The 17,278-nt window shown below is 45.5% G+C and overlaps 1 protein-coding gene across 1 annotated transcript in view; it reads right to left on the reverse strand.

The window, feature by feature from the left end:
* Positions 1 to 17,278, reverse strand: part of HRAS (HRas proto-oncogene, GTPase) — a 98,453-nt gene that overhangs the window by 29,748 nt on the left and 51,427 nt on the right. Inside the window, exons 3-4 of the mRNA XM_083165279.1 lie at positions 4,391 to 4,569; positions 1,373 to 1,532 (exon numbers count right to left, since the gene is read on the reverse strand). Of these exons, the coding sequence (XP_083021405.1) occupies positions 1,373 to 1,532; positions 4,391 to 4,569 (339 nt within the window). The remainder of the gene's footprint in view (positions 1 to 1,372; positions 1,533 to 4,390; positions 4,570 to 17,278) is intronic.

The following is a 17,278-nucleotide window of genomic DNA, read 5'->3' on the forward strand; positions in this document are numbered from 1 at the left end:
TAGAACATGGGGCCAGGTGCACTAAGCTTCAAAGATTATAGAGAGTGATAAACAGCCAACCAATCAGTTCCTACCTGATATTTTTCAAACATGAAAGTTAGGAGCTGATTGGTTGGTTGTTTATCACTCTCCATTTTATCACTTTTTAAGCTTAGTGCATCTGGCCCAAAGTAGGAGTAGAACATGTGGATGGGCATAGGAGCAGTTGTCAGTGCCTTATGGCAGGTGGGCATAGGAAAAGGTGTGGGTGGCACCTTTGGATGGTCATAGGAGCAGTTGGATTTAGTATTACCAAATAACATAGATTTAGTTTCAAACACCAAAGTAATTGAACATCTAGGGAACAGTGACCACAACATGGTTTCACTGGAAATCAACTCCAGTAAACTACAAAAGCCAGGCAAATTCCATCTGGTAGTACTTTATCTGAGGAGCATTGGCGCCTCCATCCCAGATTAACAATGGGGTGGAGGGAGCTCCGCTCTCCGAACTGCAGCTCAGTGTCTCTTCTCTGAGCTTCTCCCGAAGAGGAACACACAAAAAGTATCCAAGCACGCTAATTGAAATGCACAGTATGGAACCTGATCCCTAGAGGAAGAGAAGAGCCCCATGGCAGTGGGGCTCATTGGGGTTTTCTCCTGGGTGTGGTATAGGGTTCCGACAGTCATTAGCCCGACTGGCCGGACTCAGACAGCATGGCGAGCACAACAAAGCCCCTTGCAGGCTCGCTACACTCGCCACCTATTCTATTCTGCCTCTATGGGGGTCGTGGACCCCCACGAGGGAGAATAGCCGGTGGCCACCAGGAACCCATCTGTCGGTGTTTTAAACAGTCGGGATCCCGACGTCGGGTAAATGACTGTCGGGACCCTTTCTCTGGTGCACGTACACCAACACTGGTTTTCGACCATCATGAACTCTCACTATCTGATAGATCATGCCTGGGCCAACCTGTGGTTCTTCAGCTGTTGTAAAATGAGAAGTTCCAGCATGCCTTGCCACAATTTTGCTATTAGAGAATGTATGCAATGCGTGCAGGGAAGTGTAGTCTCAAAAACAGCTGGGGAACCACAGGCCAAGCCTGCGATAGATGAACACAGCCCCGATCAAGAGTAATTCAAGTAAATTGTAGAATCAGTCTGAGCAGATATGGCTCAAATGAAATTCACACATTTTGATTAGAACTGGGGGTGACCATAATAAATACAGTACTACAAAACTAAATACATTAATGTCAAGCAGATAGAAGTCCAAGCTATTATCTCCACATCTTCATATTTTTATTTGAACATGGTTACATTTCTGATGTGAAACATACCACTATTCTAAGTTGTATATGGGGCACTCCTAGTATAAAAGGCTCTGCACTTACCTGCCTAGTTTTGGCTGAGGTTTCAATGTAAGGGATGCCATAACTTCTGGCCAGGTCCTGAGCTTGTCGTGTCTCCACAGTTCTGGCTGGGAGGTCACATTTGTTCCCCACCAACACCATGGGGACATCATCTGAGTCCTTCACCCGTTTAATTTGTTCTCTATATAAAAGAATACAGAAAAATCTTAAAATGTTTTTACCATTTAAATGGCTACTTTAAAAAAAAAAAAAAAAGATTAAATATAGGGCACGATTTAGACCTCAACACTGAGCTGCAAATCCACAGCCCGAACGATTATTAAGGGACTGCAGGCACACGTATTGTAGCCAGCACCGGCATATTAACACTGGCTATATACAGGGAGACAGAGCAGCCGGCACTTGGGCGGGGGATACCCGGCTGATTCCTGGCAGTGACCAGGAAAACCGCAGGGGAGACCAGTCATTTCCTGGCTGATTGGTCACTGCACACATGGGGGGAAGGGGATGTTTCGATGGTGGGCGATTGCCAATGGATTTGCAGAAAATCGCAAGGGTGCAATGCCATTCGCTGCCTTGAACATGGGCTGGATTTCACTCTGGCAGCTAAACGATCACGGACCTCTGAAGACTAGAAGCCCAGCAATCAGGTGTGAATCAGGTCCATATTGTTAATGCTTTTATCAACCGCACTGATAGCACTTGGAACCTCTGTGGTCTTAAATGTTGGCACTTACCTGTAATGACCTCATTGTCAGTGGCAAAGTCGGTACTTATATGTTAGTTGGGCACCCACTATAGTTAGTACGCTCATACCCCCACTATCCATGTCGGCATGGAGTTGATGGTATATAGTGTGGCAAGCGCAGCGTGCCACCGAGCCGGAAGTGTGGCGAGGAGACGTGGAAAACTAAGCAAATAGCTTAGTGGGAGCCCAACTAACATACCGTATATACTCGAGTATAAGTCAACCCGAATATAAGCCGAGGCACCTAATTTTACAACAAAAAACTGGGAAAAAAAGTATTGATTAAAGTGGGACCCTCACTCGAGTATAAGCCGAGGGAGGCTTTTTCAGCATAAAAAAAAATGTTCTGAAAAAGTAGGCTTATATTCGAGTATAAATGGTAAGTACCGCAAAGTCTGAGTCATTGGGAAATGACTCAGGCAAAAGTATTTTATTTCTGTCCACCCACAAAAATAACAGATCTCTTTTTGTTTAGTGGCTATTATGTAATTTCACAGTCACTAACCGTTGACAGTGCTGTTAGATTATATATCTGATGAGGGGAGAGTTCTAAGCCTTTACCAGGAGCGGCCTGTTGTTGCCGGTGCGTGGTCTAGAACTGTGGGGTAAATGTATGAAGCTTGGAGAAGTGGCATCTATCCCCATAAAGAACGTTATATGCAAAGTGATAATGCACCAGCTCAAATATGTAAATTGACAGTTAGAAGCTGATTGGCTGGAGCATTATCACCTTGCACATAACGGGCCAGATTCTCTAAGCTTCAAAAGTGATAAAATGGAGAGTGATAAACAGCCAGCCAATCAGCAAGCCAGGGGGTGGGTGGGTCGGTATCTGTGGTGCGGGTCAGTGGAGGCGGCGATAGAAGCCCATAGGCTTCTATAGGGTAAAGCCACCCAGAGGTGGCAATACCCTGCCCGGCGAAAACGGGGCAGCCGGGGTGTTGGTACATTTGAAAATACAGAAAAAAAACGAAAACGGGGGTTTTACCACATTTTTCGCTTAGTACATCCTGCCCAAAGTGTGTAAAATACGGCTCTACAACCTACTAACCCCACTTGCTGAATTGGCAACAAACAAATACCCCTTTCACACCGAGCGTAAAATCTCAATTATTGCCCAGGTCCCGACTCAGGCCCTTAGGGCTATTTCACACTGTCCGGCTCCTGCTGGACGGCGAAATCCCGCACAGCCAGGAAGCCGTGCCATGCACAGTAGTTGCGAATGGACACTTGTGTCCATTCCCACGGGACGGCCACGGCCCGGCCGTCCGGTTGCAGCCGGATCCCGCCACTGGAAGGAATGGCTACTGGGCTGTGGCCATCCCCTCCATGATAAACTACTGGCCGTGCGGGTTTTCGCCACCCGGCAGGAGCCGGAGTGTGTGAAACCGCCCTTATTCTGACTCACTCGCAAAGGAAAATTTCTTCTCAAATGGACAATATGCAGATAGAGTTAGATTTGGGTGAGTTATTTTGTTTCTGTGCAGGGAAAATACTGGCTGATTTATTTTTACACTGCAATATAGATCTCACTTTGAAGTAAAACCCCACACAAATCTAATTCTCTCTGCACAAGTTACATCTGCCCCACCTGCAGTGCACAAGGTTTTGTCCATTTGAGAAGGAATTTGCCTTTGCGAGTGAACCAGAATAAGGGCCTCAGAGTGAAAGGCATATCCAGTCTTGTGCATCCAGAGTTCGGTACCACCAGTTGTGACCAGGGTTAATCCAATGTCTGAACAGGGGAGGCAACAGTGCGTGTGGTGTGACCCAGGTCATGCTAAATATCTGCTAAATGGCCGTCAATGGCAGAGAAGGCAGCACAGAAGACGGCAGACACAAGTACAGTATAAATGGGGTTGACCTGGGCCCAACGTGCGGTGAGAAAAGGGTCTTAGTCAGAAAGCAACATGCTAGATCTAGACCTTGCTTAAATACACTGAGTGCTGTAATAATTTTCAGCAAGAACTCAGGGCCAGAAGTATCAAGCTTTAAAAAGTGATAAATGAAGAGTGATAAAACAGCCAGCCAATCAGCTCCTGCCTGTCATGTTATAGGCTGGTTTTGAAAAATGACAGGTGGGAGGAGCTGATTGGCTGCCTGTTTAGAACTCTCACTTTTTGAAGCTTGATACATTTGTCCCTTAGTTCCTGAGCCTCTCATTAAATAGGACCTAAATCAGGAACTGGATTTCTGAACCTGCCCCAAAATTATTTTAAAGCGGTTTTTGAGTGCCTCCTCTCTTTCGGAGTTCCGGAACCTTTTTTCCAGACAAATAGTACTGGACTTACCTGTATTGATGAATATCTTCAAATGATTTTGTATTGTTGATGGCAAATACACATAAAAAGCCCTCTCCAGTTCTCATATACTGATCCCTCATAGCACTGTATTCCTCTTGTCCAGCTGTGTCCAAGATGTCAAGTAGGCAGGTCTCTCCATCTATAACCACCTGTTTTCTGTACGAGTCCTGCGGCATGAACAGGAGACAAAGATAAGGCAAACTGGAAACACATTCCCTGGTTTTAAGATTAAATTTTCTGAAATGCTTCAAACAAGCAGCACCCCAACCGCTTACCACCTGTATGTCGTACCCAAGCAAGCCCATACAGGGGCATTACATGTGCTGCCATTTACACTGACAGCAGTTACAGAATAGCAGACTATGAGGACATCATGTATAGAACCAGATGAGATCCACTGGTCAAAGACATACCCAATCAGTAAAACCTCTGAAGGCCTAGATACTTTTAATTAAAGATAATTATATACACATCTATATTTACTCTGAGAAAATAAACACAGTAAGTGTACACATGTAATTTACCATATAGGTCAGGCACTTAAATGTAAAAGAAAAAAAAAAGTACATATGTTCTTGGGCCTTATGTAATAGTCTGCGAGCAATTTATACCATATTGTTAAAGAGGAAATCCTTTACAAAACTCAGCGTGCCCATGGGCAGCACCTGCTGGGGTCGGCACGGCATTCCCCCTCCTCGCGGGTGAAGGGTTAAAATCTAGAATCCATGTAGCATATAAGAATTTGCACGTAGACTGTTTTTTCATGGTTACATCGCAAGGTCATTGTAAGCCTGAGTGTGTCTTATCTCTCTCTATACTGTTTCTATTTCCCCTTGGAATTGGTATGCAGCGTGCACCTGCATAAACTCTTGTATAATCGAAACCCCCCCTTGTTACTCATTTCTTTTGTGTATAATATTTTGTATGTCTCCTGTTTAATCTGCCCAGCAACTGTTAAACAGCCAATAACAAAGTACCACACATTTGTCCACACCCATGTATCATGTCTTTTAACTTACTGTGAAACTCCTAATAAACCAGAGTGAATCTTAACCTACTACTGTGTGTTTCATGTGGAGTTTAAGTTTCATCTCTCACGGGTACCTAAGGGGCCACCAGGTCGAGGGGCTACACATTTATCCTTACAATTTGAGGGCTTCGTCTGGGATTCAGCCGGCCGTCCCCTCCACGGGATTGCGGCCACCTGCTGAATTTGAGAATCTGAACTCACTCCGTGTTCCGGGAACACGTGACAAGGTAATATTTAAGTCCGGGACTTAATATTACGTAATTGTATGTAAGGAAATTTATGACGCCATAAATGTATCAGGGATACAAGGACCAGGGGTCCACGTCATAAAAAAGGACCTGGGGTCCACGTAAAGGTAATTCAAGTCCGGGACTTGAGATTACGAAACAGGTATCCGGGATACCGCAATTGAACCAGGGGTTCACAGAGAAAGCCTCCTCGATCTGATCGCCTAAATATATGTACGGTATGTACATGTTTGTCTGTTAATGTTGCAAACTGTGTATTTGTTTAAACACTCAGTAGACGGATGGTAAGTGTACGTACGCTGAAGTGTTCTGTCTGCCTTTATGTATGTTTTGTATTAAGGATACTCAGTGAACGGGTGGTAAGTGTACGCCACTGAGTGTTATTGCTGTTTAAAGTGATCCTAAGTAGATTTGCAAAGTGATTTGGCTACTGAATGTCATTTTGTTTAAAGTAATTTTAAGTACAATTGCGACTTGACTTGTGACAGATATTATTGTGACTATATTGACTGACATACTGTTATATTATGGGATTATATTAGAGTAAAGAAACAGAATATTCCCCGCTTTTACCAGGAGAGACATGTAAAGAATATGTTGCCCGTGTCTCCCCCACAAGTTACTATTTCATTAACCCTTGAGTAGACAATTTAGCGGGATAGATAGGATAATTAAAAATTGTCCCAAAACAATAATAACACCAATAGGATGTATAATATATTTAAAGAAAGCATGCAAAGGACGCAGCTTTACCCAAGGAGATATGAGACTCATTGTTAATGATATAATTGACCATTACAATAAATGAGACTGGGAAAAAGTTCCACTTATCAGTGTACCCTCAGTCACACAAACAACTGTAGGTTACCCACTTAATACACAAGAAGGCATAGATGCTATGTGGGATCAACTTGCTGCACATATGAATGAAGTGTTTAAAGCACGCTCATCTCTCCCCATAGCTGTAAGTTGTAAGCAGAAAGTGTCAGAAACAGTGACAAATTTCTGGAAAAGATTCAAGAAGTGCTGGACCGAGGAAGCAGGTCTGCCGCTTCTGCATAATGATAATTTACTTGTTTCCACTTTCATTAATAATCTGCTGCCGATGTATAGCCTCGCTGTGAAGCAGAGTGTTTCAACTTAAACCTCTGATACAGTGAAGGATTTTGAAAAACATTTGTATAAAAAGGAAGCAGCAGGTTGTTTTGAAGTTAAAAGAAACACTGTCACACCATCACATACCCCGTTCATACGCTTCCAAAATCAAAACAATCCTAGGAGACAGAATAAACCATTCCGTCCTCCTAGAGACAGACTACCTCAGAGGGCTCCTGCGGGACCCCCACCCAACAGGCAGACAAGCTGCTATAACTGTGAAAGGGATAGCCATTAGGCTAGAGACTGTCCGTTCCCTTCAAACAAACCCCGACAGATCAGTAACCCCATGCAGCCCAGCCAACCCAGACCTAGAGACAACCCCAGATTTCAGATTGACTGGCAGAGACAGACCTTAAAGGGCCATGACATAGGAAAACATGAATTTACTGTAATACCTGACTGCCCAATGAATTTGCTAGGCAGAGATCTTCTCTCTGTGCTAGAAATCACAATTAGTCCATCAGAAGCAGGAAAGGGAATTGATGTTTCATCACCACACTTGCTCATGACTGACAGTTCTGACCCAAACACAGAATTAGACACTGTAAATCCTCAGACATGGTCAACAGGACCTCAGAGCAATAAACCAATTAATTGTTCCCATTGCACCCACTGTACCTGATATAAACTCACTCATCTCAGCCATCCCTGTAGATGCCACCTACTTCTCAGTAACCGATTTGAAAAATATATTTTTTAGCATATCTGTGGACACCCAGACACAACTGTTATTTGCATTTTCTTTTGAGGCCAGCAGTTAACATGATGCAGACTGCCACAGGAGTATATTAACTCCCCTGTTGTGTACAGCATCGTGCTCCAAGCCACAACCCCCCTGGCACCCCCCTATGGTTCAGTCCTGCTACAGTATGCAGATGATCTGCTTATCTGTAGTTCAACAAAGGAGGCATGCCGAGAGGATGGTATATCACTGTTAAACTGGCTCTGTGAATGTGGGCACAAAGTGTCAAAAAGCAAAAATGCAATGGTGCAAAAAGAATGTTGAATATTTAGGTTTTGTCTTGACAAAAGGGGAAAGGAAAGTCAGCCCACAACGCATTCAGTCTGTACTGGGTCTGGTCCGCCCAAACACTATTATTGCAGACAGTGGATTTCTGACTGTTCCTACTATGATAACATTTTAAAACAAGCCACACTCAATGACAAACCTAAACAGATACAATGGTCACAAGAAATGTTAAATGCATATGAAAGCCTTAAAAAATGTATGTTGATGAAAAGTCCGGCATTGACCCTCCCAAACTATGTACAACCATTTCATTTATATGCAAGGGACAAAATGTAAAACCATGGCGGGTGTGCTGACACAAAAAATATGGAGGTAAGCTGCGCCCCGTGGCATTTTTTTTCCAAAGTGATGCCGATGTCGGTCCAAGGTATGCCTGCCTGTCTTCGGGCACTGGTGGCCTGTGCAATGGTAGCTGAGATGGCAACCACACTCACCCTAGGCTCACCCACTGTTCTCCATACCACACATAATGTTGTAGCATTACTTAAAGGGCTACACACACAACATGTCAGCCCAGCGTCTTAGTGGAGATGAGGTTCTGTTGCTAGGAAGCCCCTCACTCACCATTAAGTATGCAAACGCATCCTCAGGCCCCGCACCCATTCTTAATGCACTTTTAGGACTAAAGGGCTCCCAGGATGACATTCCTGACGATCATGACTGTTCTGCATCAATAGAGTCAGAGACCTCCCCTAGACTTGACATTTCCCTTGTAACAATACCAGGTTCTGACCATGTATTTGTGGATGGTTCTTGTAGTAGACCCAATGACTCGACATATCAGGCAGGCTACGCAGTGGTACGCCTCCCAAATGACATTTTAGAAGCGAGACCCATTCCATATCAATCAGCACAAGCTGCAGAACTCATAGCGCTCACAAGAGCTTGCCAAATGTAGAAAGATAAACCTGATCACTGAACTACAAAGCTCAGCATCACAAAAAAGACTTGGATGACTGGTTATTTCCAATATTGCAGAAAAATCCTATAACAGGATTGATCTGCAAAGAGGGGAAGCCATGCATACCACAATCAAGCGCCCCATTGTTCATTGCTTACTACCATGGGGTAGGACTTTATAGCAAAATCACCACAGCTATACTTTTGAGCAAAGACTTTTATATCACAGATGCTAAAACATTGGTAGATTAGTACATTAGCAGATGTATTACCTGTCTGCGCAACAACCCTAATAACCCAATGAAAGCAAAGCATCAACACCCGGAGTACCCAACTACTCCTTTCACACATTTGCAAATTGATTTTACACACATACCTAACAAAGGTACAAAACAGGAGTATGCTCTGGTCATAGTAGATATGTTTTCCAGATGGCCAGAGGCATTTCCCACAAAAGCAGAAGATGCAAAAACAGTTGCACGCATACTAACACAAGAAATCATCCCTAGATGGGGATGCCCGCTCCAAATAGATAGCGACAAAGGCACTGCCTTTACAGCAAAAAAATCACACAAGCTTTAGTGAAAGCATTTCAAATAGAGAGGAAATTTCACATTCCCTATCATTCTCAAAGTTCAGGGATAGTGGAGAAAAGGATAAACTTAGGAAAGCCACAGGAGGAACATTTAATAAATGGAAACAAACCCTCCCCATAGTCCTAGCAGAAATTAGAATGACCCCCCAAAAGACTCTGGGTTATTCACCCTTTGAAATTCTGATGGGAAGACTTTTTCCCACACCTTGGGCCAAGAAACCAATGATAGTCCAGGAAGGAGATCTAGAACAGATTAGAGAAGAGTATGTTAGGTCCCTCATCACCAGACTTAGTGAAATTGAACATGGTGTTATTTGTAAAAATCCTTCTAATCCACAGGAACCAACACACCCCTTCCAGGTTGGAGACAAGGTCGTTGTGAAGGTCCTCGCCAGAAATAAGAGCCCAGGAGACTTCACCTATGGTCCAGAAACAGAGATCGTAGCGGTAACAAGGACGGCTGTCCTTACAGAAGAGAGTCTAGTGTGGATACACGCATCCAGGGTAAAGAGAATCCCGAGTAACGTCCCGGATAGAGAACAGATCGAGGACGAGGTACTAACGAGGGTAGACAACCCTGACCTCCAACAGGACGAGGTACTAACGAGGGTAGACAACCCTGACCTCCAACAGGACGAGGTACTAACGAGGGTAGACAACCCTGACCTCCAACGTGGAGAAGAGGACCCATTCCATGATGACTCCAACTCTGGACCAGCCCCTGATATTGACCCCAATAACTTTGCTCGTTCTTGCTCTTTGCATTCCCCTTAAAGCTGAAGTAGATATAACCCAAAATGGTGAACTACTAACCCTATGGTTTAACTCATCTAACACTCATACTGCCACATTTGTACTTGATTATTTCCAGTTCCCAAAACTAGCTGATACACATAATAGAAGTAATTGTTATGTCTGTGCAAAATCCAGGCCTCATCTAGGCACTGTACCTTTAAACATCCCAGAATCCCAAGAGAATTGTTTTTTTCAGTTTATATAATGGTACTCGTACAAATGATAGTGAATGTGAGTTATGGAAAATGAAATATCCCATATTGTCAAAGAATTCTAACCCAGGAAACACCATCACCATTTACCCAGGTAACTACACATGTTATGTATCCAATGACACAACAGGAAGAAATTTAAGAACCTTTCCTGATGGATACTGTAGTAAATATAGACACATTGTACTTGTCAACCAGACTAAATCCCTTGGTGACATTTACTATATTTGCGGTGATATGAAGATAAGAACTAAGCTAGATACTCCTTGGCAGGGACAGTGTGCTCTAGCCAAAATTATTATGCCCTTACACATACTACCTGCAGAAATAGAGGCACCTTTGCCTGAAGACACAATTAATAGAAAGAAAAGGGAAACACCTTTAGGGAGTTTTGATCCACATGTATATATTGATGCAATTGGTGTCCCAAGAGGGGTCCCAGATGAATTTAAGGCCAGAGATCAAGTTGCGGCTGGCTTTGAATCCATCATACCCATAATCACTGCAAACAAAAATGTTGCTTGGATTAATTACATTTACTACAACCAGCAGAGATTTGTAAATGATACAAGAGATGCTTTAAAAGGCATTGCAGAACAATTAGAAGCCATATCACAAATGACATTTCAAAATTGTATGGCTCTAGATATGATATTAGCAGAGAAAGGAGGAGTTTGTGTTTATATAAGGAAAGTTGAAGGATGTTGTACATATATCCCTGACAATACAGGCCCCAATGGTAAAGTTACTCTAGCTATTAAAAAACTGGAGGATTTATCAATAGAATTGAAGAAGAATTCAGGCATCGATAACCCATGGAGCCAATGGTTTGGATGGTTTGAAAACTGGAAGCAGGCCCTTGTTCAATTAGCAATCTATATATTGATTATTCTTACTATTATCTGTATTGTTGTATTTTGCATTATACCATGTTGTAGAAAACTTGCTACCAAAGGTATTGAAAATACTCTTATGTATGAATCCATTGCCCCTGCACACGCAAATTCCCCTGAAGGCTACAAACAATATCTTGCTAAGCACAGAAATAAGGAATTCAGTAAGAAGAATCATATCATCTAAATTCATGATTCTAAGAGGGGATTGAAGGGTTAAAATCTAGAATCCATGTAGCATATAAGAATTTGCACGTAGACTGTTTTTTCATGGTTACATCGCAAGGTCATTGTAAGCCTGAGTGTGTCTTATCTCTCTCTATACTGTTTCTATTTCCCCTTGGAATTGGTATGCAGCGTGCACCTGCATAAACTCTTGTATAATCGAAACCCCCCCTTGTTACTCATTTCTTTTGTGTATAATATTTTGTATGTCTCCTGTTTAATCTGCCCAGCAACTGTTAAACAGCCAATAACAAAGTACCACACATTTGTCCACACCCATGTATCATGTCTTTTAACTTACTGTGAAACTCCTAATAAACCAGAGTGAATCTTAACCTACTACTGTGTGTTTCATGTGGAGTTTAAGTTTCATCTCTCACGGGTACCTAAGGGGCCACCAGGTCGAGGGGCTACACATTTATCCTTACAGCGGGCGGCATCCATGAATCGATGAAGGGATGGTCATGGGAGAATGCCAATTGCTGGGAGGCAAAAATGTGTAGTGTATGGGTTGCCTGTTACTTAAAGCCAGCCCTGAAGAGAGCACAATAGATTTGGCAGATTGTGTGCTCAGATCCAGGATGGCCTAAAATGCAATACAAATTCATAAGTTGGGCTTCAGAAATACTAAAAATTGATAAAGACTAGGGGGGAGATTCTCTAAGCTAAAAATGCGGTAAAAACCCCGTTATCTGGGTTTTTACCGCATTTTGGGATGCTGTAAGCATCCCCCACCGGGTTACCGCGGCGGGGGGCATCGCCAGAAAAATCAGGCGATGCCCCATAGAAGCCAATGGGCTTCTATCGAAACCCTCCGCCGCCCCGCATCGCCCCCTCCCCCCTCACCTGTGTCCGGGCAGCACAGAGCTGTGCTGCCCGGACCTGTGACCTCCTCCCTGCACTGATCCTCTTCCGGGCGCAGGGAGGAGGAGAGCCCGGCGCAGTAGCAGCAGCGCCGGGTGTGGGAGGGAGGGGAGAGCCGCCGGGACCTGCTGGGACCCGGCGACTTTCACCGCAAAGGACAGCTCTTAATGCAAGAGCTGTCCTTTGCCTTAATTATCGCATATGTTACAGCATATGCGATAATTAAATATGCGAAGGGGGGCGGAGATTCTTAGAGAATCTCCCCCTAGGGGCGGGATGTTGTAACATCCGCTGCCCATTATCGCCGGGCATCGCATTATTAATAACGGCATATGTTCTAACATATGCCGTTATTAACGCAAGTAACAGCTCTTGCGATAAGAGCTGTCCCTGCGATGCGGCGCCGGTGCTGGACTTCAGGTCTGTGACCTGGGAGTCCATCTGCGCATGCGCAGAGCGACCGCAGGGCACGCTGGGAGGGATCCGTGATGGATCCCTCAAACAGCGCTGCGGTAAGAAGCCCATAGGCTTCTGCAGGGAATCGCCAGCTTTTGCTGGCGATTCCCTCCGCAGCGCTGTCTCTGCAGAGGGACAGTACAGCATACAGAAATGCGGTAAAAACCCCGATAACGGGGTTTTTACCGCATTTCTGTGATAGAGAATCTCCCCCTTAATCTCTGTATATGACATTTTTTATAAAATACGCGCTATTAAAACAAACCGAATGAAATGCAACTGAACTGCGTTAAAAAGTATCAATATCCTTAACAGAGTTAAATACTGCCATCTAGTGGCAGAAGGTGAATACAACAACAGCAGCAAACTTTCATTTCTATGCACATAAGCACTATGGATACAGATGACAAGTTATTTAATTGTGACAAACCTATGTGAAAATACGGTGGAAAGCAAAAAGATCATGAAAGATAGCTACTTAAAAAACAATAAAAGACTTTTAGAAGTAAAAAAATAAATAAAAAAGGATGGCTCACTTCAGAAGGGCATAGCGACATCTAGTGGCAGCTGTAGTCATTGCACTTCTAATTATGTGTACTGAAAAATAAATTCACTACATGTGAAAAAGTAGTCTGCCCATATCTTGGCTATACATATACCCTTCTATTAAGCCACATTTAATTCATCATAGGCAATAACAAAGGCCTCAAATAAAGACATAAAAAAAAAAAAAAAAACATTTTTTTTCAACATCAGTATGTGTAATATGGATGAGAAAAATATATGGTCTATTTTGAAACCACCCTATCCCTAATATATGTCCTTTTGCTCACAAGCAGAAAATGTTTTTGCCATTTGTAAGGAAAAAAAAAAGGAAATGGCAGCTCAACGACGGTGGATAAAAAAGTACCACTGTTTGAAGGCAGGTGGCGTTGCTTTGGTATGGCGTGTTTAAACAACGCCATACCAAATTTCAGATTGATTCATAGGTTAGTTTTTTTTAACACCACGACAATGCACCAGCTCCCTCACCTGGAATTGTTGCGGCCAAATTGCATGAATTGCGCTATAAATTGTTGACGCCAGGGTCGGCGCCACCACTAAGCAAGTTTAGGCATTTGCCTAGGGCGCCGGCCACTGGGGGGCGGTAGTGAGCTGCAGCCGGGGTGAAGCAGCAGCCAGCAGGAAGCTATGCTGTTGACGCTACCGCAGAGCAGAGCCCGGAGAAGCTGCCAGGCCTGCAGAGACAACAAGCAAGCAGCTATTTGTGAGTAACTCTACTTATTTGGACCCCCACCGTCCCCGGCCCGTCCCCCCGCGTACTAGCCAGCTGCTGCGCTGACAGACAGACTCCCCAGTTATCAGGCCTGCCTGCTACAGCGGGAAACTTCGTAGCCCCTGTCAGTCAGTCAGCTGCCTGTCAGCGTTAATCCCCTGCCCGCCTCCCCACCCTGGATGGTCTGGACCGGACATCGACACACATGATGATGCGGGCGGCAGAGCAATGTACTGACTTTGGCGGGTGGAGGAGCCGCCGCCGCCCACCCAGCTACTTAGTGAATGTGTTTCACTAAGTAGCTGGGCGGGCGGGCGCTCCTCCACCCGCCGGAGTCAGTACATTGCTCTGCCGCCCGCTCGTGTGTTTCGGTGTCCGGTCCAGACCGTCCAGGGTGGGGAGGCGGGCAGGGGATTAAGTAACGCTGACAGGCAGTTGACTGACTGACGGGGGCGACAAAGTTTCCCGCTGTAGCAGGCAGGCCTGATAACTGGGGATTCAGAACTGTCTGTCTGTCAGCGCAGCGGCTAGCTGGTACACGGGCGGGCTCCGTGTGTTAAACAGTGAGTCAGTGGAATTAAAATTTTAAAAGAACCTGCATTTGCTCATGGGGGTGGCCGGGTGCGGTGTGTGTCTGCATCATATATGGTGGCAGTCATTTACAAGGTGGTTTTGTTCATTCTGACTGTTATCAGGATTTGAGTCTAGGGTAATGTGTTTTTGTTTTGGGGGGGGGGGGGCAGTATCCTGTAGGTTTGCCTAGGGCGCCTAGATGCCTTGCACCGGCCCTGGTTGACGCATCCACCATACTCACCCGACTTGGCTCCCTGCAACTTATTTCTGTTCCCTAACCTGCAAACGTGGCTTGCGTAGAAAAAAAAAATAGGATTTTGGGTACCTACCGGTAAATCCTTTTCTCGTAGTCCATATGGGATACTGGGCTTCACTACTATGGGGATTGAGACCTCCGCAGGAGAGACAGGCACATAAAAGAACTTTCAGTGTGGGTGCACTGGCTCCTCCCCTCAATCTCCCTCCACTAGTCAGTTAATGCAAAAACTGTGCCGAAGGAGAGCATGTGAGGAGTATGTGATAATGTATTGTGGTGAGATTCATCCAGCACACCCAAACGAACAAAAAACATATAAAAGAGGTGAATCCTAACAACTTAAGAGGACACCTGTAACTAGAACAAATCTATAGTCATATTTATCCTATAGAAAACAAGGCAATAAGCCTAACAATGAAGTAGGTCTGACAGCAGAAAAAGCCGCACTGAGGCGGGCTCCCAGTATCCCATATGGACTACGAGAAAAGGATTTACCGGTAGGTACCCAAAATCCTATTTTCTCTACCGTCCAATGGGATACTGGGCTTCACTACTATGGGGAGGTCCCAAAGCTACCAGAACGGGTGGGAACGTGCGGATTCTGCTGTAGAACCGCATTCCCGAACTGGGAATCCTCCCTGGCCAGGGTGTCAAACTTGTAGAACTTCACAAATGTGTGTTGCCCTGACCAAGTTGCGGCCCTGCATAGCTGCATTGCCGACACCCCTCGAGCAGCCGCCCAAGAGGTACCTACAGACCTGGTTGAATGAGCCTTTACTGAAAAAGGAAGCGACAAACCAGCTGATGCATAAGCCTGCTGGATAGTACATCTTATCCACCTTGCAATGGTACGCGTTGAAGCAGGTAAACCCTTCTTCTGCGCATCATAAAGCACAAACAGGCTGTCCGTCTTACGGATCCTAGCTGTGCGCTTGACATACCCCTTAAGGGTGAGGACCACATCCAAGGTATCTGGTATATCTGGGTGTGTCGCGCTAGAAGGAACCACAATAGGTTGGTTTAGGTGGAACCCTGACACCACCTTTGGAAGGAATTGTGGTCTAGTCCTGAGTTCCGCCCTATCGTTGTGGAACACAAGGTAAGGGCTCCGACAAGATAAGGCCCCGAGCTCGGACACCCTCCTGGCCGAAGCTAGAGCCAGCAGAACAACAGTCTTCCAAGTGAGGTGTCGCAGCTCAGACTCCTCCAGTGGAACAAACCGGGCTGATTTTAAGAAAGTAAGAACTACTTCCAAATCCCATGGTGCATTGGGAGGCACAAAGGGGGGCTGAATCCTCAGCACCCCCTGTAAGAAGGTTTGCACTTCCGGCAAGGCCGCAATCTTTTTCTGGAAAAACACAGATAGTGCGGAGATTTGGACCTTTAAGGAACCCAATCTGAGTCCCTTATCCAAGCCAACCTGAAGGAAACGTAGCAGACTGTTTAATCGAAAACTGGCCGGAGGCAAGTCATTCTTCTCACACCAGGCAATATATCTGCGCCATATTACATGATAATGAGACGCCGTCACCGGCTTCCTGGCTTTTATCATTGTAGTGACGACAGAGGGATGGAGACCCTTGTGGACTAAGATCTGCCGCTCAACCTCCAGGCCGTTAAACGTAGCCGCTGTAAGTCCTGGAAGACGAACGGGCCCTGGAGGAGCAGGTCTTCTCTTAGGGGCAGACGCCACGGGTCTTCCACTAGCATGGCCTGAATGTCCCCGTACCAGGCCCTTCTTGGCCAGTCTGGTGCCACCAGTATGGCCTCCGTCCCCTGATGCCGGAGCCGCTTTAGCACCCGAGCCAACAATGGGAGAGGTGGGAAGAGGTACACCAATTGGAAATCCCAGGTCCAGGTGAGAGCGTCCACCGCTATCGCCCCTGGGTCTCTGGTCCGTGCACAGTACATTGCTACCTTGTGGTTCAATCGTGAAGCCATCAGGTCGATCTGAGGGAGCCCCCACAGATCCACTATGGCATCGAACACTTGAGTGTGAAGGCCCCACTGTCCCGGGTGAAGATCGTGACGACTCAGGAAGTCCGCCTCCCAATTGTCGACCCCCGGGATAAAAATGGCAGACAGGGCCTGGACATTCTGTTCCGCCCAGGACAGAATTTTTGACGCTTCTCTCATGCAAGGCATGCTCTTGGTACCACCCTGCCGATTTATATAGGCCACAGTGGTGGCATTGTCCGACTGGACCTGGATCGCCTTTCCCTGTAACAATGGAGCTGCCTGTAACAGGGCATAGTAGACCGCCCTCAACTCCAGCTTGTTGATATGAAGGCCTGACTCCAGTGGAGACCATCGACCCTGTAGGCGGACTCCCTGTGTCACAGCTCCCCAGCCCCTCAGGCTGGCG

Source organism: Crinia signifera, chromosome 11 (genome assembly GCF_055691185.1).
Source record: "Crinia signifera chromosome 11, ASM5569118v1, whole genome shotgun sequence".
NCBI lineage: Eukaryota > Metazoa > Chordata > Amphibia > Anura > Myobatrachidae > Crinia > Crinia signifera.